Genomic DNA, 26,874 nt, shown 5'->3' on the forward strand with positions numbered 1-26,874 from the left:
GCCATGTACCTTCCGAAGGCTGTCATCTCTGTTTGTGTGTGTGTGTGTGTGTGTCAGAATCAAAGATACACTTCTCAAAGAGACAAAGAAAGTAAATATACCATCTGATTCTTAATCGAGCTTGATGAACAATACATTCTGAAGAACATAAACACACACGTTAAACCACTACAGTAGAACCATAGACCCATATCTGTAATCATAGAAACTGGATGCTCTTAGTGGAATGCGACATTAGGAGTGGGCAAATCGGGCCACGCCAAAGCCTGATTCCAGTGACCAAATTCGCCGAGAGAGTGTCTGATGTGCTCCATGATAGGAGTTGGAGAACTCGTGGCCATGCTAGCCGCGGTAATCACAGAAGCAGCAGTGGAACAAGAAGAAGGATCGAAGCTGCCGACGTCGTTCGCTACTGTCTGCAACTGATCGTTATAGCAACTAGACGAGGATTTTAGCCTGTGGCACAGATCTTGGATATCTGTGTTGTTGTTGTTTTGCTGAGGCTGCTGCTGCTGCTGCTGCTGTGGCTGTTGCTGGTATGAGTAGCTGTTGTTGTTCCTGCACAGTGAAGCACATAAACCGAGATGACTTAAAGGGTCCAAGCTCAGGCTGTGTGCATGCAGTGTGCCTTCTTGCTCGGCCACTGTGGTGGCACCAAACAAGGCCCTATGGGTTGCAGAATTGAGGTTAGGGTTGGGGTTTTGGACGGTGGTGGACCTGAAAAGGGTCATCAGGTGGGAAGTATGTGGGGGAGCGCACAGTATCGGGCCGGATGGCAGCTCGTTATCCAGACCAGAGGTCAGGTTTGACCTCAGGAAGAGGTCCGACGGCGCCGGCTTCGTCTTGGTGGCGCCTGACCGACCGTAACCCCCGGCCAGGGCGATGGCGGGCGCCACCTTGCTCTTGCGGCAGCCACCGCCGATGGGGACGTTGCGGAGCGCACCACCCTTGGTCCAGTACCGGCGGCAGGTCTTGCAGAAGTGGCGCGGCTGGGCGAGGTTGTAGTTGTTGTAGTAGCAGAACTTGGTGTTGGTGGAATCGCACCGCGGACAACGGAGGTTGTTCTGCTGCTGCTGCTGCTGCTGCTCCGAAGCGGCCGACGACAGCGACGATGAGGATGATGACTGCGACTGAGAGGAAACAGAAGAAGTGGGGGAAGACGAGGAGGAGTGATCGATCAGAAGGCCTCCGGGGTGGGAGATGTTCTTCTCCTCCACCACCCCACCCAACCTCTCTTGGATCATGTTAGTACTTGCAGAAGAAAACCTAGTAGAAAAAGAAAAGAAGGCAGAGTAAATCAAAAGGAAGGGAAAGAAGAAAACCACTGAGGAAGTTTGGAAGTGGAAGATGTGGGGAGTATGTTAGGGGAATCAATTGCCTTGGAGAGTTACCAGATGATGAGTGTTAGGGGATTATATAGGGGAAGAGGAGGGGAGGATAAAGCAGCTGCTACATGGCTGGATTTGTCTGTAAGCAAACCCAAGAGGTTTTTGAGAAGTGGAAAGTGACAAAGCAGCTTCTCATGCAGCAAATAACATCGACACTCGCTCAATTCAGACTCGAAGCTCCCACGACTATATATGATATATTCGTAACTCATGAAATGAATATATTAGATTATTTTCATGACTCAAGAAATGAACATAGTAGATATGTAGTCAAGGCTAAGTAGGCAGTAGAAATTATTGGGATAGGAAGCACCAATCATGTCCATAGTAATCCTAGTCCAACAGTAAGTGATCATAAGACATGATGGGTTAGGGTTTTGGAGGAACAAGGCTGGGGACAGTGGGCATCTTGTCTCTTGTCATGTTCCTCGAGAGTTGAGGCAAACCGGAAAGCGATGATGTTCCCAGGACTGCAGGACTCTTTCACTGACATGAGCAGTATGCTTAGATCAAGGATTAGAAAGACGATACAGTGACAAAATGATGTCGGAGTGAGAGATGGGTGGATTCTGAGTCCTCTCCTCCTTTTTGTTACTCAAACATGATGATTACGGGAGGTGATGATGGAGAGAATTATTCTCTCTATCATAAAGCTGTGTCTTGTGTTCTAAATTGCACCACGAGATCCATAGTTTGCTTACGGGCATCAGATCGATCAAATAGACATCCTTTGTCAAGATTAGGATAGAGTATTTCAAAGTAATACATCACGAACGAAGAGAGAAAGAGAGAGGAGTTATAGGAGTATGATTATGCTAAATACGTACTGTTAGAGAGAGAGAGAGAGGGGTTGTAGGAGTATGAATATGCTAAATATACGTACGATTACCCCTACCGCCAAGGGGATGTGGGTCCCACCGCTGGAACACCTACGACACTGGCGAACCGGCGCCGTGCCTGCCGCGGGGCCTCCGGTGGCGCAAGCCCTCGTCCTCCCTCGGGCTCTGAGGGTGGTGTGCACTGAGCTAGCGTGCGTGGCCGTCAGGGAACATGGCGGGGACCCGCGTCGGAGCCCGGCCAGGAGCTGGGACGCGCTGCCCGAGGAGGCGTCGCAGGATGAGAACGATTCCTCCTCACCACCACGCCTCGCCTCAAGACATGGCCGTACCATGCTGCAGTAGCTCCGCCGAAGGAGGCAGCACTGTTCCGTGGCTCAGGCCATCCCGGTCGCTGTCGAAAAGAGACGATAGACGAACAGAGGAAGGGAAAAGAGAGACAAAGAGCGACAAGCACTGTTCCTCTCCCACAGCCATCTGTTCTGCGATCAGGAGCGAGACAGATCCAGGGAGACCGAGGCATGGATTCCCTCAGTTCCTCCTTTCTCGATCATGGTTCTGCGACGGAAGCTTGGGTGCACAAAGACCTGACTCTTGATAGGTCGGCCACAGTGCTGCAACGTCAGTGCCTGCCATGATATGACATGACATGGGAAATACAACTCCGTCGTCCTCTCTATCTCTCTCTAAGGTTTTTATTCCATGGTGGGGCCTGTGCATCCAAGCTTGCGCCCCTAGCGGCGGGCAGCCTCACCTTCCCTAGGGTTTCACACCACCACACAGGGCCGTGCATGTTTGAATGGTTTGTCTGTGGCCTGAGGTGTGCATGGATTTCGGTGTTGGTGGGTCGGTCCATGTCTTCCCCACAACAACTAGGAAGAAACTAGATTTGCTTAGCCACAGGGAAAAAGAGGCAGAGAAGGAAGCAAAAGATCTCAAGAAACAATGATCAAGACATAGAGGGAGCTTATCAGATCACCAACAGTATATGCACTATAGGGCTCAGTCTCTTCCGTTCCAGTTCAAACAAAATGACAAGGATGGATAAGGGTTGGCAGAGGAAGTATGTGGTTTAGGTAACAAGAATTCTTCCCTCTGACAAGGGTCCGAGTCATGCCATGCAGAAACATTTGGAGGCAATAGATTGCCATTTTCATTGGGCTCTATACAACACTAATCATCCAGATTCACACTTTTGATACTATCTGAATCAGAATCATAAACTAACTTGACGATCTTGTTCCAATTAATTTCGACATCCCAAATTAGCTGTGGCTTAGTTTGATGTGCTAATTAGAGGGTTAGACCAGCAAACCAAATCAAGACCAGTGCTCAAGTCTGCATGACTTAATAAAGAAGCCAAGAAATATGAGACGTTTCTTTGAATCATAGTTACTAAAAAGGACAGTTTCACTTTCTATCCGCGAACCGGAATAAGACAAAAATACATCGAGATAGATTCGAATGGATGGGCATCAAAGTTGACACAATAAAAATGAAAGAAATGAATAGCATTTCACTCATACATATGTGAAAAGAATATGGACAGAATGTACAGGGATCAAGAAGGCCAACTTGCCAACTGATCCTCCTAAAGAATTGCATCATGGAGTAACAATATGTTATTAACTAACTGCTAATCAGTGATTAACCATTCTACTATGACTCTTGTCAAGTAGCTCAACTCACCAAATAACCTTCCTAAGCAATTTCATCATGGAGTTCTGATAGTTGTGTAGCTGAGTTTTGATATGAATGTTGCGTGCCCTACTTTGATCCTTGTCATGAGGACAGGAAATTGTCATTTGTCTTCGTTTGCTGCGGGGAAAACTGTTGCCGAATCTCATACAGTCGGATGTTCTCATGGAGTAGTTTACACTGAAAAGGTGTGTTTGCAAAATAAGTAAACATGGGGATATTTATGCTTTGTTCAACAACAGTGTTATGACAGAATTTTGAAGTGTTTTTGCACAAGTCACCTTTAGTTTCAGGTCTTCTATTTCATTTTCCAATGAATTGATACGGTCCTTGAGATGATAGGCTGCATCTTCTGCAGCAGAGGGGCTTATATTGGTTGTGGGATCAGTCAACCCAGCAACCTGCAATGATGTTTAAATGAAAATTTCAGTAGAAAACAAAAGCATTACTGAAAATGATGCAAAAAATTGAAATAAAACCAGGACGAACCTTTAAAATGCAGGTGCACAAATTCAATAGCTTTTGAGCTAAGTGTATCCTTTCCTCTTCGCTTTCCTGGTTTACGATACCCACTTTTGCTTTAATAAGTTTACAGGAAGCCACTCTGATAGTTTGTTACTCTTGCAGCATACTAATAGGTTACATACCTGTAGTTTCATCCTTAGCTGTTCCTCTTCATCAAAGTCAATGCACGGATCCTTTCCGAAAGACGATCGGTAGCGAGCAAGTTCTTCCTTCACTCGTAGAAGAACCTCCTCTGATCGCCTTAATCTGACATTCAAGTCTTCATTCTCCATCTTCAACAAAGTGTTCTCTTCCTGTCACGTGTATTGATATGAACCAAGAAGATCAAAGACTAAAATATGAATCTGAACTGTCATATCTAAAAATCTGCATATCCAAGTTTTGTATCCAACCTTAATTTTTGCATGGTGATGAATACGGTGCTGGAGATTTTGCTGGTCCGAAAACTTTTTGAGTTCATCTTCAAGATCCACAATCCTCTTCTTATATTTTGTATTTTCAACCTACAAATTTAAAACATATATATAATTTAGATTAAGTGCCAGAGATAAATAAGTGATCAACAAAGAAAAAATACAATTAATTTACAGAAAAAAAATGTTTGTACCTTCAGCATTTCATTTTCAGTGCTAATAAACTGTTCTCGCTGTCGAAGCTTTTCCGCCATCATTCGTGCATCTACCATTTCCGTATGCCTTAGCTTTATCTCATGCAACCAGCTATAAGGGTAACAAGAAAATCTTTGAACATGTTTTACAAAGAGAAGCACTGAAACTGTCCAGCTTTATATTCTTGAAGACAAAGTTAACAGTTGTTCACCAAGGGCCTCTACCTTTGCCTCTCTTGAATAAATTCATTAAGCTCTTTCCTAAGCTTGATCACCTCTTGATCCTACAAAGGTGAATCCAAAATATTGATAGGGAGAAAAAGACAAAGTTATTATTTTCATATCATATATGATATTAAGAATAACCTTTTTCTGGGATTCATTATTGTGGACTCGAGCTGTCTCTACCTTTGGCATTTCAGGTTCGTCTAACAATGACTAGAACAAATGGAGATAAATGGTGTCAGAAAAAAGCAAGTACTCCACTTTTTTAAATAGACCAAACCTATGTGTGAATACCCCTCATGAGAATATATAAGATGCCAAATCAAGAATTTGAGTTTTAAATAGGAACTGCATATATACAGAAAAACTAAGCGATCCCGATTGTATATTTCTGCAACTTGATCTGTCTGAAACCAAAGTGCTTGATTTTATAGAATAGCAGTTGCTCATCTTACTGTCATGTCCAACTTGACCCCTAGCAGATCCCGAATAACATCATGTGTCATGCTCTCTGCTTGCGCCAGTCTTGTGTTCAACATGAAGATCTGGAAGAGGTGCAGAAATTGTTTAACCTTGCCATTCAAATTTCCAAATGGGACTAGAAAAACAGCTAAAATACTACCATACCTCTTTCTGTCGGCTTGCAGCTAATGATTCGAGCTCCTCAATCTTACGCCTCGCTGCAGTTAGCTCCTCATCCTTCTCAGAATTCATTTGTTGTACCAATCCCAAGCCAATGCACTTAAAAGGAGAACTTGAACCCCTAGGCTTCGCTGCACCTTTTTCTGATTTTGTTGATGTCAAGCTTGCAGAATTGGATGATGCAGGATCCGTGTTAACTTGTTGAGCCATGGCCTCCAATTCCATAAACTATACAGAAATTTGTTATTTTATTAGCCATAGAAAGTTATGATAATTGCAAGATGTCAGTTTTCAGGATTATCAATTTAATACTATTCTATTTTATTTTTATATTTCCATTAATTCTGGCAAAAGTGTCTCAAACCTTTTGTTTATACTCTCTGGCTTGTGCCTCTGCATGCATATTCAGCTCAGAGATGTGAGATTTGAATTGGAGAATCTGTACAAAAACAAGAAAAAAACAGTGTTATGTTCAGTCACTCCATTTAGCAATTTAGTTGCCTTCATTTAGCAGAGTGTGTCTTCAGAAATGTTTGGAGCAAAGAATATGTTATTGTTTAATTTTATTGTTTAGATCAAAGAATATGATATTGCAGCAATGCATCAATTTCTTTTTCAAGGCATTCAAAACTCACAAGATATGCTTTGCACAAGAATATTTGTTGTAGTGAAACTATTATCAGGACGATCTTCAAGGAATACGGAAAGGTCTGAATCGTCAATCAATAGTATGTTTAGACTATCGAAATATGTGGCCAGTGATAAGAATTCTGCTGTAAATCTTGACTTTGGAATTATGAAAGTAATTAAATGGAAAGATGCAAAGGTAATAATTTGGTTTGTTTCTCCTTTTTAATCAAAACTATTAAACAGTAACACCTCTGTATCTCTTTTTGCAATTTCCTTCTGAAGAACTTGTATATTCTTCTGGGACAACTGATCTCTCATTGTATGAAGCTCCATTTCTATCTCTTCTCTCTGCAATCGATGTTTTTCTGCTTCCGCTCTAACAATATCGACCTTTGTTAAAAAATAAATACATCAGTTGTATGATTAAGAAGTACTAGAAAAATCCTAAAGATATTGAATAAATACACAGACTAACTTTACCTTGTTTTCCAGTGCAAAAACTGTGCATTCAAGCTCCTCAACAGACCTCTCTAAGAGCTTGACCTCTTCTTCTTTTTCTTCAACATAAGCTTTCCTCACTTCTGCTATCTGTAAACAAGTACTATCTCAAACCATGAATATATTGACAATAAAGAAGTACATGCAAATTAAACTCTTGTTCATAAAAAACCTGGCGAGCTTCTGTAGCAATAGCTTCATTTTCTTCAGCAAGGGCTTGTGCCATGTCCAACTTTTCTTTCAAGACATGCACCTCAGTACTGAGATGATCTCTTTCTTCTTTGAGTTTTGCTATGCCACCCTGCAAATCTTCAATTAAATGATTTCTTTCACCAATGAAAGTGCTCATAGTAAGTATTTCATCTTCCAATCTTCCAGTAACTAATAATTTCCCATTTAGTTCTTCCTGTATAGCACTTTTCACCGCTGAGACTTGCTGCAAGTGAGACTTCAACTCAATATTTTCTACAGATATTGAGTTTATCGTCGCAAGTTTTTCAGCAAGCTCAAGCTCAAGAGCCAATATTTTATCATTTTTCTCTATCAATTCACCTTCTACTGTCTTTCCAAGAACAATAGCCTCATCAAGTTCACATGATCTGGATGCTAACTCGTCTTCTAAAGACTCCATTGCAGCAGCCATCTGTTTGAGTTCATCCTCCTGGTCCTTTGCAATAGATGCTGACTCCTGTAATAGTCTCAAATCAAACAAAATTCCTTTTGCAACTTCATCTTTATGTATCAGATCTGATCGGAGAGAAGAATTCTCAGACAATAGGCTTTTAATAGAGTTCTCCAAGAAATCTATGTCATCAATAAATTTAGATGCCAACTTTTTGTGCTCAAAATTTTCTTGATGCATCCTATCCATTATAAGAACAAATAGGCCAGCTATTTCATGTAATAATCTACTCATAACAACACCCATTGACAGAGCTAAATCAGAGCCATGTCTAAGACTACAACCAAGCATTTGAATAGCTTCATCTTTCTCAGATACAAATTCTAGGAATTTTTTTTTCAATGTCTCATTCTCAGACCTTAAGATCTTGGTTCTCTCCTTTTGGATTTCATAGAATTCACTTTTTGCTTCAAGTTCCTTTGATATGACAGTATGAGAGTTTACCATTTCCTCTAGTTTGACTTCCTTCCTATCTAAATCCATCTCTATGCAGGTAACAAGACTTTCCAGGGAGCAAATCTTGTCCTGTAACTCTTTTGTGACTCTTAAATGATCTTCTTGCAGCTTCTCTTTTGCATTCCTCATCTTTTCATTTTCCTTGTGTAACGAATGTATTTCTTTAGATTTTAAATCACCATCAATTTTACTAAGGATTAATTCGATGCTAACTTTCTCGATAACAGAACTCAGAGTATCATTCTCTTTTTCTAATTTCGATACATGTGAAGCCATCTGATCACACTTGATTGCATTCTGCTCCAGTTCTGAAACAACAACAAGGAATTCAATATCTTTAGCAAATGAATCGGTCAGGATAGATTCAAATTTATAATTCATAAGCTTCTTTAGTAGTTTAGATTCATTGGAGAATCCCATGTTACTGATTATAGGGACATCTACTTTCATTTGAATTTTAGGATGTGGTTCATCAGTAAGCAGAGCTAACTCTCCTCTAAGTGAATCCATGAACATTTCATTAACTCTGTGGGCCTCATGCAACTGCCTTGTCATATCATCTAGCTCCTTGCTAAGTACTTCTTTTTCCTTTAGAAGTTTGTCCTGCCCTAACAAGGCTGTTAGGGTGTTCATGTTATTGTCATCCAACTCTTTCACCAAGACTGCAAGTTCAGTGCCCATTGAGTTTGACCTAGCTAACATTGATTCTTCTTGTGATTGTAATTGCAAAATTTCCTTTTCAAAAAAATTCAGCCTGGTCCTGAACTCAGCAGTTTCATCTTCCTTTTTTGCAATGCGATTGAAACTGTTGTTGATGTCCACTAGTAACTTACCCTTAAGAACACTACATATTTCAAGTTCTTCTTTTGCTTTAACATTGCGTTCACTCAAATCAGCAATTAAAGTATTAGACTTGCACAGCCCATGTTGAAGGAAACCATTCTCCATGTTCAGACCAGTTATTCTCTCTATTAAAATTCCCATGTGACAAAGGTGTAATACAGATAGAGCACAATCTTTTCTGATAATTTCTGACCAAGTCTTTTCCAAACAGCTTCTTATTGACTCTGTGTAATCTTGAAGATTGGACTTTATCCAATCAAGATCACATGCTAGAGACTCAAATTTCTCAGCAAAAGCAGTCTGTAGATTCCTGCAGCTATCTTCTAGCTCTAGAACTAAACCCCTAGCCTCTATAAGGTTTGATTCAAAATTCTTTTCCAAGGATGTATATTCTTTCTCCTTAATGTGAAGGGAAGATTGCAAATGCTGTACCTCATCAATTAAAAGGTTCTTTTCATAGCATAACATGGTCTCACTGTTCTGAAGTCTTTCTATATCACATTTTGCAGTTTCATTTGCTTGTAACAGCATGTTAACCATGATATCAGCATCTCGCATTGTTCCTTGAGCCTCCTCAATCTTTGTTAGAAGATGAGTGGCCTCAATTGTTTTGTGGGCTGCAATGGTTTTTGCATCACTGACATCAAGCTCAAGTGCCTAGATGAAGCAAAATAATCATGTAAAATTATTCATTTCATAATTCATTAATAAGGAAAAATGAATGAAAAGGAAAAAATGTAGCCTTGCATTGGAAATGGACAGAAATATCAGTAAGAAGATGATTTTCTATACAAAAGATAGTTCATCTTTTCAGAATGAGTGAAATCTAAGACACCTGAAACATGAAATTAGTCACAGAGGCTCAACCAACCACAAAGTATGGGAAAATTTATTTCAGTAAATGGCTACCAAATGACAGTAAAGCATTCTGGAAACTGTTTAGAGACAAAATCCAGTCAATATTGAAAGGTGCAATATATAACATCTTGTAAACTAAAAAATAAATTTATTATTAATCATGTGTTCGAAAAATCATGCAAGGATGTTAATAATTCCACATGTCAATAATTGATATCCAGACAGAAAAAGACTGCATGTACAAGTATGTTAAATATGAATATGCATTACAGCTATGTCAATTTTATAAATGGCTAAGAACTATCTGGGCAATGACAAGTCAGAATGAACATCATAATTGAACTCTATGCTCTGTTTAGCCAGAAAAATACCTCTTTGGTTTTTTGCCATCTTGTATTAGATTCCATTGTATTTTTCTCAACTGCTCGAAGCTTATTTTCCAACTGTAGCAACCCAAGTTCAAATTTTCTTTCTTTTTCAGTGATTTCATATTTCAATTGAAGAACATCGATTGTAAGTTTTTCAATACTTGTATGATTTAGTTTCTCAGATATCTTAATTTCTTCTTTTTCCTTGAGCAGTTGTACCATTTGAGTTTGTACATACTGTAGGTGGTCAAGTGCAATCACTAGTTCCTTCTGCAGATGAAGAATATTGGACTGTCTATCGTGAGAATACTCCAACACATTTTCACATGTAGATTTATGCCCAATATCAGTCAATAATTTTTCAGAGCTAACACACAACATGCTTGCAACAGGTTGTTGCTCAAAATTCATAACAGATTGGACAGCTTCAATCTTCATCTGCAAATGAAATTGATACTTGATCAGTTACCAGTGACATGGACAGCTTAACTATTAAACAACAGTGATTGTGGTGTATCAACTTACTTGGTCCTCATTGATGTATTGTTCACTGTCAACAGTATAATCTCCAGAACTCTGTAATGTGTGGCCATTGTCCTGTTCAGATGAAACACTTGCACAAGATTGTTGTGTAGTCATTCCGGCTTTAAAATCATTGATAATTCTCTTAGCTTTCAGTAAATCTTCTACCATAACAGATAAAACAACATCCTCTTCTTCCTTCTTCATTTGTTCCAATTCTCGTGCCCTTTCCTGGTTTTGAGAAAGCTTCTGTAGTTCAGCAATATGCTCCTGAGACTGATTTAACTGCATGCTAAGGGCATGAATTTCTTTATCTGCATCAGCGTGCATAGAAATTTGATGATGTAATAGGGAATCCTTATTAGAAATAACTTCTTTAGACTCCTCAAGCAGGAGCTTTACATGTGCAATCTCCTGAAGATGGGCTTCATTCATCTCAGATAACTTGTTCACAGTCATGAATGCAACAGTTGCATTTAGCTCAGCTTTCTTGATTTGTTCTTCCTGCACTTCAATAGTATTTTCTAATTCATTTATAGTAAACATCTTCTCTGTTATCTCTGTGGTCAAACGAAGAATCTCTTGTTCTTTATCATTACTTTCCTGTTGTTGAGCTTCAGTTATAGCAAGTGTTGCTCCCCTTAAGGACCTCAACTTCCATTCCATATCACACCTTATATTCTGTGCCTCCTCCAAGCATTTCTGAAGTTCTTCAATAAGCAGATCTCTTTCTGAAATGCCCTTAATTATCCTCTCAATTTGCTCACCTATCCAACTTCTTTTAGGAAAGGAATCAGAGATGGAATCTACCTGATCAGTAGCTTCTTCAAGAGACATATTTCCATCGACAAGAATGTCAGCAATCTCACATGCTAATCTTTCCCAGTCTTCAGTCAGTGACCTAAGATCCCTGTCTTTCTCTTCAATCAAGTCTCCTAGCTTTTCGTTTTCCTCAGTCATCACATGCAACCTTACTTGTAGCTCTTTCAACTCTGTTTGTAGTCCAATCAAGTTTTGTTTAGCGATCAACTCATTTTGTTTGCTGCCATCTGCCTGTTTTTGAAGTGCAGCAAGTTCTTCTTGCAAGCAGACAATCACCTCAGCAGTCTCAATCTCAACTTGTCTCCGGACTTCATCCATTTCTTGTTCAAGAGATGTTTGAGATACCTGATCACTTTGGCACCTCATGTTCAGATCTCTTGCCTTTTCAAGAGAAGCTTGCATTTTTTTCAGTTTCACTTGCAAAGGGGAACCCTCATTTTCATAATTTCCATGTGGAATGTTCCTAAGCTCCTCTTGAACAGTGGACTGTTTCTCTATCTCACTGGGACAGAGACCAGACTGGTTTCTCAGTAGAAATATCTCCTGCTCTTGTTTATTTAAAATCTCCTTTTGTTGATTGCACCTTTCCCTTACTTCTTCCATCTCATTTATCAACAGAATATGTTCTGATTCAAGTGCTTCAATGATGGATCTTGCATCTTTCAGTTCATTATTTATGTCTTCATACTGCTTACCCATATATAAAATCCTTCCATTTACTGATTTAAGTTCATTCTTTGTATGGTTAGCTCTTTCCTCTACCTCTACGAAAGATGACTTCTCCTCTGCTAGGATTGTCTTCAGTATATCCAACTCCAGCTGCAAATTCAGAATTTCCTCAGCATGTTCCATCATATGTTCATGCGAGCATTCTTTCTTTTCACAGACCTGAGTGTCCATTTGGGGTAACTCTAACATATCCTGAAAGCACATTGAGATAATTACAGATGATTTTTGTACTGTAAAATAATTTACATGTAAATACCAATAAATTAGCAGAAGATCAGTAGTAGAGATGAACATATAGGTAGTAGTACATATGCTTGAGGTTGACATGTAAATACCAATAAATTAGCAGAAGATCAGTAGTAGAGATGAACATATAGGTAGTAGTACATACAATGTCTCTATGCTTGAGGTTGACATGTTGAACATGGTTTGCAGACCTAAAATTATTTAATTCAACTCGCAGATTGCTTATCTCCCTGCCAAAAGTAAAGGAATGAACAGTTGGTAATAGAGAAAAACAAAGGACTAGCAGATACAAGTAAATTGAAATTGATACAGGTATCATTTTTAGTGCAGAAATACAGTTACCTAGTGAGCCTTTCATTTATTTCTAAGCAAGACTGAAGTTCACTCTTGCAGCTTTTTAACTCCTGATGGGTCTTGTTTAACTGAAAAGACACGAAACACATTTGACAAATAAGATGTTATTAGCAAAAAATATTCTGAAAATAATATGTTCTATTAAGTGAACCCGAATAATACCTCCACTAACAATGATTCGTTATCTCTGGATGAACAAGCAAATTGGGGATTTCCAACGGTCTGCATTAATTAGAAGGGTTTGCATAAGTCCAGAGAAAGATGTGTAGAAAGACAAGAAGATTTTGCACATACTGGGGTTTCCATGTCTGACTTTAGGTGCTGATCAAGCTTAGATTTTCCATCAAACACTTGCATAAGCTGCAAGGATAAAAGAAACTATGCTTACATTTTGCAGGAATTTTATCTGATGAACAAGTTATGGTAATAGAACAATTGTAGAGACCTTGTTGCGCAACTCAATTACTTCAGCTAATAAAAGTTCTCTCTCTCCTTCTTGATAGAAGTCCTGGAACCTGTAGAAGAATATTGCAAAGAGAACAATGAGTGAATTAGATATGAGAAAAATAAAAAAATTACAAGCCACTGATTCATGTCCTACCTACGCAGTTGGTCTAAGAGCCTGATGTTTTCCAATGCAAAGCGTGTCACTTCAGGATTCTTATCGACTCTTGCACGAAGCAATTGTACCTCCTCGGAGAGGGCATGTTTTTCTTCCATTAAATATGAGTCAACTGGCATCTGGCCTTCCAGAAGATTTTCCATTCGGCGAATCTTGTCCTCCCGAAACTTCAGCATCATTTTGGTGCTTTGAGTATCATCCTCTCTCTGACGAACCTGCCAAACAATGCAAGTGATAGATGATCCTTAAAGTAACTCATTGCAGATGTCAGTAATTTTTTTGCACCAATCTTACAGCAGAAAACATACTAAGCGGTTCAACTGCTCAATTTCAGCTTGGAGTTTCTTAATTGTAGTGTCTGCCATTTTTTCTCTTCGCAGTGCACCAGCTAGTATAGCTTCCAAGGACTTCAACTGCAGCACAAATCATAAAGAGCAGAAGCCTTATTCATTTCTAGATCATTGTCAGAAGAAAAATTCATCTACTTAGAAACTATGATTTTGTCACAAGTAATTAATTCTTCCAGACACACACCATATAAGGAACTCAAGCAGTGACATAATCATCCTGTTATGATGATTCAGGTCATTGCCATGCCAAGGAGCATGCGATGCCCTATGTTTCCATAAAAACAGAAAGATCTACACCTTGAATAAAGTAAACCCCAGGTCGCCATGATAAACCATTTGTAAGTCTCATATATTTACCTGCTTCATCGAAACTCTTATGCTGTCCACACCTTCATCTGTCTGGAACTCATCATCATTTGCTTCAGGAACTTCTGGCAATTTCTCCACAACATATTCGTCACAAACTTCACTCGTACGATTTTCAAAAATTGCATTACGAAACGATAGAGATCTTGAGACATTTTGACGCTTAAGAACTGAAAGCTCCTCCTGCTAGGAAGCCACCATTTAAGTTTTATGCTAACCACTACACGAAGGGGGAAGTAGTCTTAAGGATTTGAGTCCACCTTTAGTAAATGTATTTGATGTCGTAATGCAATGACATCTCCTGAAGCATCTTCATTGACGACAGCCTTATAATTTGAAGGGGAAGAAGGATCAGTTATACCAAATATATAGTTAAAATTTTTAACAAAACTTGATAATTTAGTGAACATAATGGTTATAGCTCAAAAACAATTACATTGTTCTGTATCAGTCTTGCTCGCTGAGCAAACTTAAGGGTACTTAGAGTCTCATTAGCAGAGCTGGACAGCATACGATGAGAAATCAGTTTGTATTAGTGCACTACATCAAAAATTGCAAACATGAGAGACGAAAATAATTTAGCAAGGCAGTCATATACCATATCGAAGGGCTGACATTTGCAATTATCATAGTTTTGGAGTTGCCACCCAAAGAATCCTGAGATGGTGACAGACATGAATTTGGAAATATTTAAGGGAAAGGAATGAGAATAAAATAGAATCACTCAAATGTTTCTCACTTGGAGAAGAAATGTGAGCCTTGAGTCCCTGTAAGGAACATGTCTGTGCTTCCCATGAGCCACATCAGCAAGAACCATTATAACATGACTGCAAATGCACAAGTGTCATCAATACGTGGTCTGAGAAACCATATTTCAAAACCAGGGATTTAGCAAAAGGTGTGATATGAATAAGTAAAGAAATGGAACTCTTAAAAAATCACTTTTTGGCATTGAACTTCATACCCAAGTGTCGATAAGGATTTGTTAATATTTGCAGCTTCCTTTAGGCGTTCACCTTCAGCACCTGAAGTTTTCTGCCTGTTCAAAGTGCATATTAGTTGGCAAAGCTTTTAGCCTCTGGACCAAATACCCAAAGGTAACATTGGAACAACTTGGCATTGAGGTTTACCTTTCGGAACCCGCTAGATCAACAAGATTTAGTCTTGCAAAACGTAAGTTTACAGTTGAATCTTTTTCCCATCTACACTCAATTATGCAAGTAAAAACACTGTGTGAACGGCTGCTCTCACGGTTCATATTTGTAGCTGCCACTTTCCTATTTGCAGCACCCTAGCAAAAGGTATGATAAGTTGAAGTTTAACAAAACCAATGCCAAATGATAGCTTCCATGATGATGAACATTGTGCACTCAGAGAATATCATCTACCTGTATAAGAAGATTTAGAATGTCATTGACATTCTCGACTACATACTCCGTAAGATTTTCAACATAGACACCCTTCCTGATATCTTCTCGCAGCTACTCAATATGTATAATGTCAAAAAGGATCAAGGGATATAAGACATTAGCTAAACGAAATCAAGAGCTTCTTGTATGATATAAGAAATACTAAGGACTTCAAACATAATCTAAAATAGTGCTTACAAGCAGATTGCTAGAGGTGGGATCAAGAAGATCAGTAATTTGTTCATTGTAAATCTCAAGGAAGGAACATTTGCAGCTATATTTAAGTTTTTCATCCCTCCTGCTTTCTTCCTCCTGCAGGAGGATATATGTGACTGTCAATCTTTAGTAAAACCTATAGATCAAATAGCATTAGAACCAATAATAGCATTTTACCGCTTTAATTCTCGCAAACAAAAATTCAAATATTCTTGGTGTCATTCCACGGTTCAGGCTAGGTTTCACTTCCAGTTCTCCAATTTCACCAAGCATCGTATATGTCTTCCCACTTCCAGTCTATACTAATTGAAACAGAATTTAGAACAATACAGAGATAACAGATGGTTGTGAGAATTTAAACAGAAACCTAATCAGATAAGAGAACTTGCAACTGAAATAAACATTATATAACAAAAGCAAAAGAAAAACCTGGCCATATGCAAAGACACAGCTATTGTAACCCGACATGCAATTCTCGACCATTGGCAAACCAGCAACACGAAAAAGCATCTCCTGCATAATTTCCGAGGTACTAATTTGATATGACCTTGAATAATTTTCTCTGTTTTTCTTAATTCGTAAAACATACCTGATTGATTGTTTCACATGCAACATAGTCAAACGTAAATCGGGTTTCTGGTTGACCAATCCAACTGATGTTGTGTGCACTTTCTTGCTTCAAGCATCTGTGGAGACCTTGCAGGCTTTTCTCTGTGCTACTGAGAGGACGAACACGAATGACAACCTAAAAGATTAGAAAAAGCATTTAATGTTGTCTATCTTTCATTTGATCACATACAATGTGACTTCTCGATAATCAAATTAAGCTAGCTGCCTATAAAATGAGACTTATTTACTTCTGAAAAAATGTAGTTCTGGGAGATCCATTAAGACAATCAGTATGTTGATAAAGAGATTGCTTTAATTCAACATCTACAATGATTTCTGTGGCATGAAGGAATCTAGATCCATGTCATCTTGTCAAATGCAAATTTCAATAAACGATGGCACTGCAAATACTTAAAAGTGCAAAATACATAAGCAGCATCAGTTTTTTGACTCGACTCTTGAACGATTTTTACAATGGAGAGCATGCAAAAAATGGTAGGCATTCAAAGGTACTAAGCATCATCTTATCTAGTATCTACACCGAGTCTTTATGGATTTATCCAAAATGATTGACGAACTAGTTTAAAATAGAAGAATATAGCTTGTAGTGTCTTTTTCATAAACTCCTCTAGATGGATATATTGTTTTGGATCATTATTGTGAAAGATTACCAATCATTTAATGAGGGGGAAAAAAAAAGAGAGAACATCAGTTGCTTGTAGTGTATTTTTCTCTTCTGTTATACACACTTAGGAGTTGAATAAAAATACGAGCCCATAAAAGTTTTCTACTCTTTTGTTCTTTTTATGTTCTCCAATTCTGATACTTAAGGCAACATAATTAGACTTACCAAAATGTAAGGACATGATAAAATTTGCAACATTTTTCTGTGACCTACAAAGTATTGGTTACTAATAAAGGATAGAAATGCAATATAGATACATCAATGTGTCAAATTTTGAAAAGTAGGATAGTTACGTGCTTGACATTTTTTTAGTGTGTATAGCTACATCATGGCATAGCTTGATAATACACAAATAGGAAAGAGAATAATATTTTAAATCCACAAAACTATATGCAATATAGTTCAGCACTAATTTCTAGTCTTAAAAAAATATTTACATAATATGATAGTTAATAACAACTAATTATCATCTCTAAGATATTCATGATGAAATTAATTATTTTCAGTAACATAGTACTACAAAATGTGGAGATTATATTAACAAATTAAGTAAATGAAATAATTTCATTATCTTAATTTCTTTGATGATCAATTTGGATGAAATAATACAATATATTATATATGCATCCTATTTATAATCACAAGTTCAGTATTTACGAAAGACAGATTTCTTTAAAGAAGTATCTTTACAAGTATCCATAAGTATATATACTTCTGGCAACTATTTAAAAATCAGATGCTCTGAGTATCCATGTCCAGAAAATATCTACAAGTGTTGTATTTGAACATGGCCAGTGTGGATACAGAAAACAATTCAATGCGCTTGTCTACCATCCATCAACAAGTAAAAGTGTTTTAAATTATAATTGTAAGATTTCATCATGTCTAGCATTGTTATATTATAATTACTAAAACCTAAGCTCAATTTTAGCTATTCGAAGAATTTTTTTTTTTTTTTGAGATAGAACAGGATAGAAGGATACCTACAATCTTCCATTTGGCATGTTAAACTGCTTGCTAATCTTCCCCTTCTACAGAACATCCTACATTGCTAACCAGTTATGATTTGGCATCATATTATCATAATTACGATGCTTATTACAATTTTGCTAGAAAAACAAATATATTTTGGTAACAAAATAGACAACTGGGTACATACAAATCCCTTGTTCTTTACATGCCAGGAAATCTTCAAGGAGTCAGCAAGTTGGATGATGAAGGCAACCACTAAAACCTCAGAAGCAGAAGCTAAAAGCGATGTGGACTAGAGGTGAGAACAATCCAGGGGATTGGAGAAAGAGCCATCCTTACAAAGCTTAAAACATTAAAGAAAACCTAGAAAGCTTTTTTCCTCATAGTTATGTAGGCCATTTTTATCAAAATTATTTATTGTCCCCTTCACTGCCCAGATGATGAATATGGCAAATACAGCTAGAAGATCTGCTCTGTAGTTGTGGTGAAGATACCTTGTGAAAAGTATCTTGGAAATGTTTTGTTTGTTGTGGGATAAGAATCATGATTCAACAATTCTAGTGCAGCGACGTTGTTAAGAGTAATAGATGTTGGTATAGCATTCATAAACAAAATTTGCTAGGCTAAACAATAACAAAAATTGTGCTACCTGCACATTATGATCCATCCAGAATGATGGATCCTCCTTGAGTTCAAAGTGCGGCACTTCAGATGAATGTGCAACAGTGGCAAATGACGGTGTTGTTCTTGGTGTTCCAATGCTCATTGTTCGAGTCCTTGCGCTAACGGGAGGACGGGAGTTGCTGAAACCAGAGTTTGGAGGCTTCGTAACACTCTTCGTTGGAGTGCTCTGAGTAGAACTGCAATCTGAATGCACCGATGATGCCTTCGCAGCCGTCCTATACATACGAGGAGTGATCAAACCAAAGCCACCTCCAGAACATATGCTTCCGCCACGGCTTAGTGGCGGAAGTTGGCTGCTGGGACCTTCGTAGCATAAATCGTCACCATTGTCCGCGTCACTCATTCCCGGCTCACCCTTGAGGCCCCAACCAAACCTTTGCCGGCTTACCATTTTCTCTGGGGTGCGGAACGGCAACCGGGACGAATCCGAACCCTTCACCTGGCTCCTGAAGTGGGTTGTTTCCGGCTTCCTCCTCGAAATTGCTCCTTGATCCAACCCCGGCTTAGGGTTTTGCACCGGCTCTTGGATCGTGATCAGAGGGGCTCGAGATGGATCGGATTCCAGCTGCGAAGTCGAAGAACCCGAAGGATCCACGGGGAGGTTCTCATTGTTGCTCTCCGAGGCGGGAGCCTTACCAGTGTTCGAATTCCGGCGGAAAATCCTCAGATCTCTCAACATCCTAAACTCATTTCACCAAGAAAACACAAAATAGATTAAAAAAAAAAAAAGCTTCCAATCACGAAACCAGGACCAAAGGTGACACGCAGCATACCTGAATGAGGAATTCAAGAACAAGATCCGGAGCGGAAGAATCCTGAAGGAACCTTTCGCGCTCTCGAACTGATAACTAAATTAGATGACCAGTCTTCACTAGATCAGATGATTGGTGACTCTCATCGCAACTGGGTGGGGGAAGAGAGAAGAAGAAACCCTAACTAGAGGAGACGGGGGCGATAGATCTCGGTGTAAGAAATGGTGGTCTCTCTCAGCTCAAGTGGAACGGCACATATAATGAGACACAAGAGTCGAGGAATTCGAACTGAGGAGGAGGGATGACAAAAAATGGACGGGTGCGATTTGACGCGGATTTAAAATTTTGACGCCCGGTCGTGATGAGGTTTTGAACTGAGGTCAATTTTGGAACTACAGATTTGTTGCCGTTTTCGCTTGTCTTGGACTTCATTTGACAACGGCTACTCGAGGACTCGACCTTGTTTGAGAGATCCAAGGGTGTCGATTCCTCCACGTGGACTCCTTTGAGTCACATCCGTTGATACGACAGACCGGTTTAAATGTGAACCGACCGATCCGAACCAGATCAGTGATGAGGACCCTCTGTGTTCCTGTAGATTTATCTTCATTGAATGGTCCCCTATGAATAAAGTCTATCAAAAATCACCATATTTAGTGTTCGACTTTCAGAATTAATTGGGATATATATATATATAGGTAGTCCACTTGAGCAACCAAATAGCCTATAGGGCCAAAATTTATATCTTCATTTTTGCCCTGCAAAACACTCATTTCTTAAAGTTCAATTTATATGTCTTGCTACATGTCATCAATGCGTATCATACTGCAGATAATTTTTACGATGTGTATGGTGATCATTTGTACAACAGAAGAGTCCAAACTTTGTTATGTATCAGAATATATCACCATCTTAAGAATTATATTTGCTTGTTCTAATGGAGTTCATGACATTTGAACTAAGGAGAGCTCAAAGTCCGACAACTACGTTTTTATAATCTCGGTAGCTAAGAACCATAATGGACACCTGAAAAGATGCTCATTTACAAATACACATCAAAAGAAACTATGTTGCTTACCATTTCTGCCGGGAATCTTGGTCACAGGCCAACACCAAGGGCAAAGATTGATGAAGCAGGTTCCATCTTTGAAGTTTAAGATCTATCAGTTCCAGCAGCTCTTACGCAGCTTTGGCACAGCACTTGTTGAACTCCCTGTAACCATAAAGAGCAACAAAAAGATAATTACGGTTTGAGCTGGGATAAATTTGACGATCCAGACCCAAATTACTGAAATTATATTGATTCCACATCTTGAGAAGCCAACTGCTGATGGATGGAGAGTGAAGGAGTGCTCATTCCAGTATGGAAACAAAGATCTACAACATGATGATCATCTTCTCTTCATGAATACATCCAACATATTGGAAATACAGAATAAAATTAAAACTCAAAAGCAATCAGTCCATTCCTGCTTTTTGAATTCATCTCATTTTGTAATAATTGATGAAACAACATGAAAACTTCATTCCTCAGCAACAAATTGCAGCATCTGATGCATCTCTTCACATGACAAATTTGAGATACTGGTTCTCATGATAGAGTCAGTATACTGTTTTCCATGCTCAAGTCCTTCAAGCATACCTGTGGTTAAAAGTTCCAGAGATAAGCTGGCAAAAGCCTGACTCCAACACAATCATAAAAGTCTGCTAAGGGACTTAATTAGCATCTTCAAATTTCTCCTTGCAGCCACATCGCCTGTGAAGCCCGAGATGTCTGAGGTAATACTCTGAAAGGACATGTAGGAGTACTTCTTAAAGAGTTTTTTGTTAAGAAACAAGATTTCAAATAGAGTACATGGATGCCTCACCTCAATGTTCTTCAGAGTAAATATGAGGGTGAAAATAGATTGCCTAGTTAGTTCAGCATTCTCAGGAGTAAGGATGGCTGACCGAACCGTCCTGCAAAATATTAAAAGTTAGTGACTGTGGACACGAATGTCTCACATGAAACTCAAGGCTGCATCTACAAAAGAAATTTCCTACATAGAAAAGCTTTTGATAGAAGTATACAACAAGGATAAAGTTTAAGCCGAAAAAAAAAAAGAAAGAAAACTATAGCCTGCCTTCCCATCCACAAATGGGCCTCTATCAGTATGTGAGACCATCCATAAATTTCGTGTGTCTTTCTTCTTGATCCAATATCAGGTGACAGCTTCTTTTATACTATTTGTCCTATCTCCTGAAGACAGTTGCATTAGTGCTTCATAAAAGTCCTGTGAACTGAACCTGAGCCTATTCTACAAGCAGTATCTAATCTGCAACAGCCTTGTGCTAAATGTTGAAATCAATGTGCTAATTTCAGGATGTGCAGGACATTAGTTAGGGGTTCAGAAACAGCTTCAACATGACGAAAACATGAAAAGAGCAATAGCAAATTTTATTCATCAAAGGAAAGATCTTTCTAATCTGAATTATTTCTGCACATATGTGTGTGTGTGTGTGTGTGCGCGCGCGCGCGCGTGTGTGTGTGTGTGTGTGTATAGTCTCCAAACAAATTCTATGGGTTTGAGTCTTCTCATGTTCATGAGCAGGCGACACACGTATGAATGTCCTAATTCAATCACATGACAAGATCATTATACGCTTGGCTGCTCATTTTAGTCAACCACAAAAATTTGGAATAAGAGCTTGTTGTATCTAACACAAATCTATTTCTGTTACGATAATGCTTGTTGATATGTAACGTCAATGGCAACTCGTATAAGCATGCGCATGCAAGCACTTGACAATATTTGAAACAAATGAACTACCTTATACTGGTAATATTAAAAGGTTATACCTTAAATCCACAGTTGCCTCAGCTAAACTCTTGGTTAAATTTTCCACATCCTTCAACAGAGTACTATCACGTACCTCAGCTAACAAAGGTTGGACACCTTCAGCCAAGGCCTCAATCTGTTGCGTCACTACAACAAATTCTTCATATTTAAGAATGCAAATTTGATTTTTTTTATGAAAGAAAAAATAATGAAATAAGAACAGCAACCAAAACAAATGCAAAATAATTCAGATTATGAATGGAAAATCTCTTTTGAAGTAAAATAGCATGATAATGAAGTGAAGCTCCTCTCATTGCCCAGCAGGAACGAAATGATTCAAACTTCATGCTGATGTACCGACTTCAAAAAGTTAGGTGTGAGACACCCTTGGTTCACAAGCACAAGAATTGTGAAATAACACCAGAATTTGTTATCTAAAGATTCTAGACTACTGAGAAAATTTGACTGACACATGCTAAAACCCACACTTTCTGAATGGCCTAAAAAACATGAGGATCTACAGACACCTTATTTAGGCATAAAACCATACCAAATTATCAATGACCCTATATATCTAACAATATGATAGTAATTAAAAAATCCATTTATAACGAAAATCAAAACATATATGAGCAAAGCAAGTCTAGTGAGAACCAATAGAAGAGGCATAATCTCATGCTTTTATGCTCCAGTGTAGGATAATTACACGAGTGATTATTAAGCTACAGAACATATCAGAATTCTGAAATAGATTAGAATAACCAAGACAATGAGCCTCCAGGAAAAGGTAAATCTCTGCAATTTAAAGAAGTTCATGATGTTCAATGATCATAGATTGTTTTTTCTTTTGATATTTCCTTTAAAGAAAATAAGTTCTTTGGATGTTCTAGTGAAATAACATCTGATCTGATAAAAGAATATAGCAGAGCCACTGGTTATGGAGATGTGATAGATTTCAGACATAAAACACCAAACTTTTTTGATCAGCAGAACAAAGATGCAGAATGATACTTACTATAAGGTATTCTAAAAAAGTTAAAAAAACTTCCTCGCACCTTTGCAAGGAGAGGTTGTGCTTCTTCTACAACAGATGCCACCTTTTCAGCCAATCTATAGCTTCGGGAAATACCAATTTCATCCATTTCTTGTCCAAGACGGGTAAACACTCCAACCAATGCATCCAAGCTTACCCCTTGCTGTCCTCTTATCTTCTCTTTGTCGCAAACAATTAGACCTTCTTTGACACAATCAGCATTAAGAGGACCAACAGAAGATTCAGGAAGTGGATCTCGTGGTGTAATATCAATCAAAGTTTCCATAAGAAGGCCAGACTGATTCACTTCAACCAAAGAATTTCGAGGTAAAATAATTTTGTCATCTTCAACCTACCATCAAGCTAAGGTTAATTACTAATTTGGAATCAACCAACCTAAGAAGCTCAGGTATAGAAAAAGTTCTCACCATATTATTATCAACATCATACATCAATATTTAGTACTTTAGTGCATCATATAATAAAGAGATGCAGCAGCATCAGGAATCCACATGGTATAGGTGTTTAATGTGTTGTAGAGAAAATGACAAGTTTTAGCATTCTAGTATCCAACTACTAGATTTTTAGCTTACAATGATGACAGAGGTTTTATAATCTCTCTTAAAATAAAACATGGTACGAAAGTTAACCCAACTCATCAACATAGTGAAGCTAACACTTCTCAACTGAACCAGAGTAGTGAAAAGAGCTGTGCTGAAAGAGTAACATATAAAAAAGTAGTAAAGAGTACTGGTTAGACAACATTGACATTGATTAGAACTTTCCCACAGATATTGAGAATTTGCGACTTTAGGTCAAAACCTGATTATTGGGAATATTAAGACTGTCAAAACAAAATTTTCTAAAGGCCAAGTACTTAGAATGAAAACAAAATTCTCCTGACAGAGTGCACACAGATCAGTTAGATCATTATCTTTGATTATGTTGGATGATTGAAGCTTATGAATATACTAAAATTCAAATGGACTCATATACATGTCGAGCAGTTCAATATAGATATGCGGAACTAACAAAGTGAAAATATGCTCATGTATAATGAAAGCCTGAAAGCAAATGAACTTTAGCACTTGAAACAAGAAGTACTTGTGTGCCATATGATCTCATGGTACATTGGTAGAAAAGGTGACAATAAGTGAATTATTCATATAGAGATACTAATATGTTGCATTTTAACATTGTAGGCAGTGATATTTAAGTTGCCCTCTAATCTTTTTTCCTTCCATTTTCGACAAGAAATGAGTCAAAATTAGAACATCCGCATGAACTGTCCTCAATACATTGGTTTTCCAAGGACATTCGAATTCCACAAACCAAGTGCAACCAGACGAATTCATGCAAGCGCACTCACCTCAGCGACCGCGTCGATGCTCCTCACAGTGGAATCGACCCGCACGACACTGCCCACATTCACCCCGCGGATCCGGACGGGGGTGCCGACACAGATACCGCACGCCTGGGAGAACTGGAACACCACCTGGTACTTCCTCAACCGCGACCGCAGCTGGACTCCCCGCAGCCAGGCGATGGCGAGGGCAAACAGCACCGCTCCGGAGACCATGAACAGCCCGACCGCGCCCTCCCACACGCTCGTCCGCCCGAACCCGAAGTCGCCAAGCGGCTGCATCGTGTGCCACCACAGCGACCTCGGCAACTCCAGGACGGCCGCCAGCGGGTTCTTCCCCTTCGCAGACGACGTCAACGGCGATTGGTTCGCATCGGAACCCGAGCCCACCGAAGCGGCCTTAACCCGAAGGAAACGCTTCAAGGCGTGGGAAGAACTGAGGGAACTGCAGGCCGAGGGGAGAAACGGCGGCGGTAGCACCGAATTGGCGGAGGCAAACATTGGATTCGACTCGGTCCGACGGATTCAAAGAGCGAAACCCTAGAAAACAAGCATGGTTTGACAGAAGGAGAGAGGAGAAGACATGTTTGACGGAGCGACTGCAACGTGAAAGCGGAGACGGAGAGGCGACAAGCTCGCTGAGAGCACGTGGAAACCGAGTGACACGTGAACAATGTGGGCCGGGCCGCTTATCGACGGCCTTATACTTCCACTTTACCCATTGCTAAACAAAAACAATTACTTTGTTTTGATTAACATATTGATAATAATTAATAATTAATAGAAATTGATTATCATACTGTATATATAACTAATACATGTATATCAGAAGCTACGATAAGTATCCAATATGCTTTCATCCAAAATAATGATAATACTCCTATGTAATTCCATAGAAAAATTCAAACATCATTTATCTAATATGAGATTAAACTGGGATCACAAATATTATGTGTTTACACATGGATGTTAGCCTGTCAAAAAAGAGCAAAATAGATTGATCAGATTTAACACATCAGCATAGACCAAAGCATCAAATATTCTGGAATCAGAAATTATCTGGAGAATAATTATCTGGTTATAGATAGGGAAGCTTTAGGTGACAATGTACGTTCTTCTCTTTCTTCTCTCCACCTTATATAGAGAAGCTTTAGGTGTCAGTGTTAGGAATGCTCCGATGATATTTCTAGAGTTAGTCGAAGGTGGATTATGTATAAGATTGGGATAGATCTAAGCAGTGATTTAAAAAATGCTAGGCGGCAAAAGCCGTCAAGATCCAAAAATGCCCGAGGCGCTAGGCGCTCGCCAGAACGAAGCGAGACGCTAAAATATAAAAATATATAATATAAATAATAAATATAATTTTTTAAAATTTTAAATAAAAAATATGCTATTAAATTAAAAAAAATCTAAGATATAATAATTAAAATAAATATTATTAATCTAATAAATAAAAATACTATTATTAGTATACTGTTAATAGTATATTGAATGAGAAGAAGGAAGAGGAGTGTAAGGGGGTGCTGACTAAGAAAAGAGGAAGCAACAGCGGCAGCGAGAGCGGGAGTGGGAGTGGGAGTGTAAGGAGGCAGCGGGAGCGGGAGCGGGAGTGGCGACAGCGGCAATGGCGAGCAGCGACATCGGCAACAGCAGCGGCAGCGAGAGCGGGAGCGGGAGTGTAAGGAGGCAGCGGGAGCGGGAGCGACGACAGCGGCAGCGGCGAGCAGCGACATCGGCAACAGCAGCGACAGCGACAGCGGGAGCGAGAACAGGAGCGGCGAGCAGCGGGAGCGGCGAGCGACGACAGCAGCAACGGTAGCGAGCAACGACGGCGACGAGCAGTAGGAGCGGGAGTGGCAGCGGCAACGAGCAGGGTTAGGGTTGGGCAGCGACAGCTGATATCAGTTTTAATTTGTTCGATTGAACCAACTAAAGCACCAAGACCGAACCAGACCTAAAATCCTGATTTAGTCGCGTGGTTTAACTCAGGTGCTCACCCGAAGCGCCCAGCGCCTGGGCTCGGGCGAGCGCCCAAGCGGCACCTCTTTGAAGCGCGTCGCCTGGA

The 26,874-nt window shown here is 39.2% G+C and overlaps 3 protein-coding genes across 7 annotated transcripts; all 3 read right to left on the minus strand.

The window, feature by feature from the left end:
- Nucleotides 1-88: 88 nt before the first annotated feature.
- LOC104000408 (dof zinc finger protein 4) lies at nucleotides 89-2,801 on the minus strand. 3 transcript variants are annotated; one of them, XM_065171165.1, is made up of 3 exons: nucleotides 1,392-2,252; nucleotides 718-1,266; nucleotides 89-558 (listed from the first exon to the last, which is right to left on the minus strand). In XM_065171165.1, exons 1-3 carry the CDS (start codon nucleotides 1,598-1,600, stop codon nucleotides 219-221), a joined length of 1,098 nt encoding a protein of 365 aa, XP_065027237.1. In that variant the 5' UTR covers nucleotides 1,601-2,252; the 3' UTR covers nucleotides 89-218. The 3 variants fall into 3 exon arrangements, with proteins under 3 accessions (XP_065027237.1, XP_065027238.1, XP_065027236.1); XM_065171166.1 differs by lacking the exon at nucleotides 1,392-2,252 and adding an exon at nucleotides 2,272-2,801 and having other exon boundaries at nucleotides 89-1,266; XM_065171164.1 differs by having other exon boundaries at nucleotides 89-1,266; nucleotides 1,392-2,247.
- A 919-nt stretch (nucleotides 2,802-3,720) lies between these two features.
- LOC135650459 (kinesin-like protein KIN-12F) lies at nucleotides 3,721-20,064 on the minus strand. Its single transcript, XM_065169807.1, has 37 exons — nucleotides 19,616-20,064; nucleotides 18,808-19,522; nucleotides 16,482-16,637; nucleotides 16,322-16,405; nucleotides 16,070-16,189; nucleotides 15,875-15,988; nucleotides 15,656-15,748; nucleotides 15,398-15,558; nucleotides 15,232-15,306; nucleotides 15,007-15,094; nucleotides 14,866-14,924; nucleotides 14,704-14,767; nucleotides 14,528-14,593; nucleotides 14,259-14,450; nucleotides 13,860-13,964; nucleotides 13,531-13,766; nucleotides 13,375-13,444; nucleotides 13,224-13,289; nucleotides 13,092-13,151; nucleotides 12,918-12,997; nucleotides 12,721-12,805; nucleotides 10,782-12,521; nucleotides 10,260-10,694; nucleotides 7,222-9,687; nucleotides 7,032-7,139; nucleotides 6,801-6,941; nucleotides 6,286-6,360; nucleotides 5,907-6,149; nucleotides 5,735-5,824; nucleotides 5,421-5,492; nucleotides 5,280-5,338; nucleotides 5,055-5,166; nucleotides 4,840-4,950; nucleotides 4,570-4,740; nucleotides 4,412-4,477; nucleotides 4,204-4,323; nucleotides 3,721-4,102 (listed from the first exon to the last, which is right to left on the minus strand). Exons 2-37 carry the CDS (start codon nucleotides 19,519-19,521, stop codon nucleotides 4,007-4,009), a joined length of 8,793 nt encoding a protein of 2,930 aa, XP_065025879.1. The 5' UTR covers nucleotide 19,522; nucleotides 19,616-20,064; the 3' UTR covers nucleotides 3,721-4,006.
- A 453-nt stretch (nucleotides 20,065-20,517) lies between these two features.
- LOC104000405 (protein TRIGALACTOSYLDIACYLGLYCEROL 2, chloroplastic-like) lies at nucleotides 20,518-25,429 on the minus strand. Of its 3 annotated transcripts, XR_672855.3 has the most exons (6): nucleotides 24,816-25,426; nucleotides 23,469-23,798; nucleotides 22,434-22,549; nucleotides 21,463-21,553; nucleotides 21,237-21,381; nucleotides 20,518-20,807 (listed from the first exon to the last, which is right to left on the minus strand). XR_672855.3 is itself a non-coding variant. In XM_065170800.1 (5 exons), exons 1-5 carry the CDS (start codon nucleotides 25,308-25,310, stop codon nucleotides 21,289-21,291), a joined length of 1,071 nt encoding a protein of 356 aa, XP_065026872.1. In that variant the 5' UTR covers nucleotides 25,311-25,429; the 3' UTR covers nucleotides 20,907-21,288. The 3 variants fall into 3 exon arrangements, 2 of the variants coding, with proteins under 2 accessions (XP_065026872.1, XP_009420710.2); XM_065170800.1 differs by lacking the exon at nucleotides 20,518-20,807 and having other exon boundaries at nucleotides 20,907-21,381; nucleotides 23,469-23,744; nucleotides 24,816-25,429; XM_009422435.3 differs by lacking the exon at nucleotides 20,518-20,807 and having other exon boundaries at nucleotides 20,907-21,381.
- Nucleotides 25,430-26,874: the final 1,445 nt, after the last annotated feature.

The sequence above is a fragment of the Musa acuminata genome, chromosome BXJ3-10 (genome assembly GCF_036884655.1).
Source record: "Musa acuminata AAA Group cultivar baxijiao chromosome BXJ3-10, Cavendish_Baxijiao_AAA, whole genome shotgun sequence".
Taxonomy (NCBI): domain Eukaryota; kingdom Viridiplantae; phylum Streptophyta; class Magnoliopsida; order Zingiberales; family Musaceae; genus Musa; species Musa acuminata.

Bases quoted from the DNA above. Each gene is read 5' to 3' on its own strand.
- LOC135650459 (XM_065169807.1), bottom strand. From the start codon at position 19,521: ATGTTGAGAGATCTGAGGATTTTCCGCCGGAATTCGAACACTGGTAAG. The intron at 13,767-13,859 runs GTATGTTTTCTG...ATTGTTTGGCAG, and splicing joins TTGAGCAGTTGAACCGCTTA to GTTCGTCAGAGAGAGGATGA. The intron at 5,493-5,734 runs GTAAGATGAGCA...CATTTGTTCTAG, and splicing joins GGGTCAAGTTGGACATGACA to TCATTGTTAGACGAACCTGA.
- LOC104000408 (XM_065171164.1), bottom strand. From the start codon at position 1,600: ATGAGTTACGAATATATCATATATAGTCGTGGGAGCTTCGAGTCTGAA. The intron at 1,267-1,391 runs GTAACTCTCCAA...TTTTTCTACTAG, and splicing joins CCCCTAACACTCATCATCTG to GTTTTCTTCTGCAAGTACTA.
- LOC104000405 (XM_009422435.3), bottom strand. From the start codon at position 25,310: ATGTTTGCCTCCGCCAATTCGGTGCTACCGCCGCCGTTTCTCCCCTCG. The intron at 23,799-24,815 runs GTGAGTGCGCTT...GCTTGATGGTAG, and splicing joins GCATCGACGCGGTCGCTGAG to GTTGAAGATGACAAAATTAT. The intron at 22,550-23,468 runs GTGCGAGGAAGT...GTGACGCAACAG, and splicing joins CACAACCTCTCCTTGCAAAG to ATTGAGGCCTTGGCTGAAGG.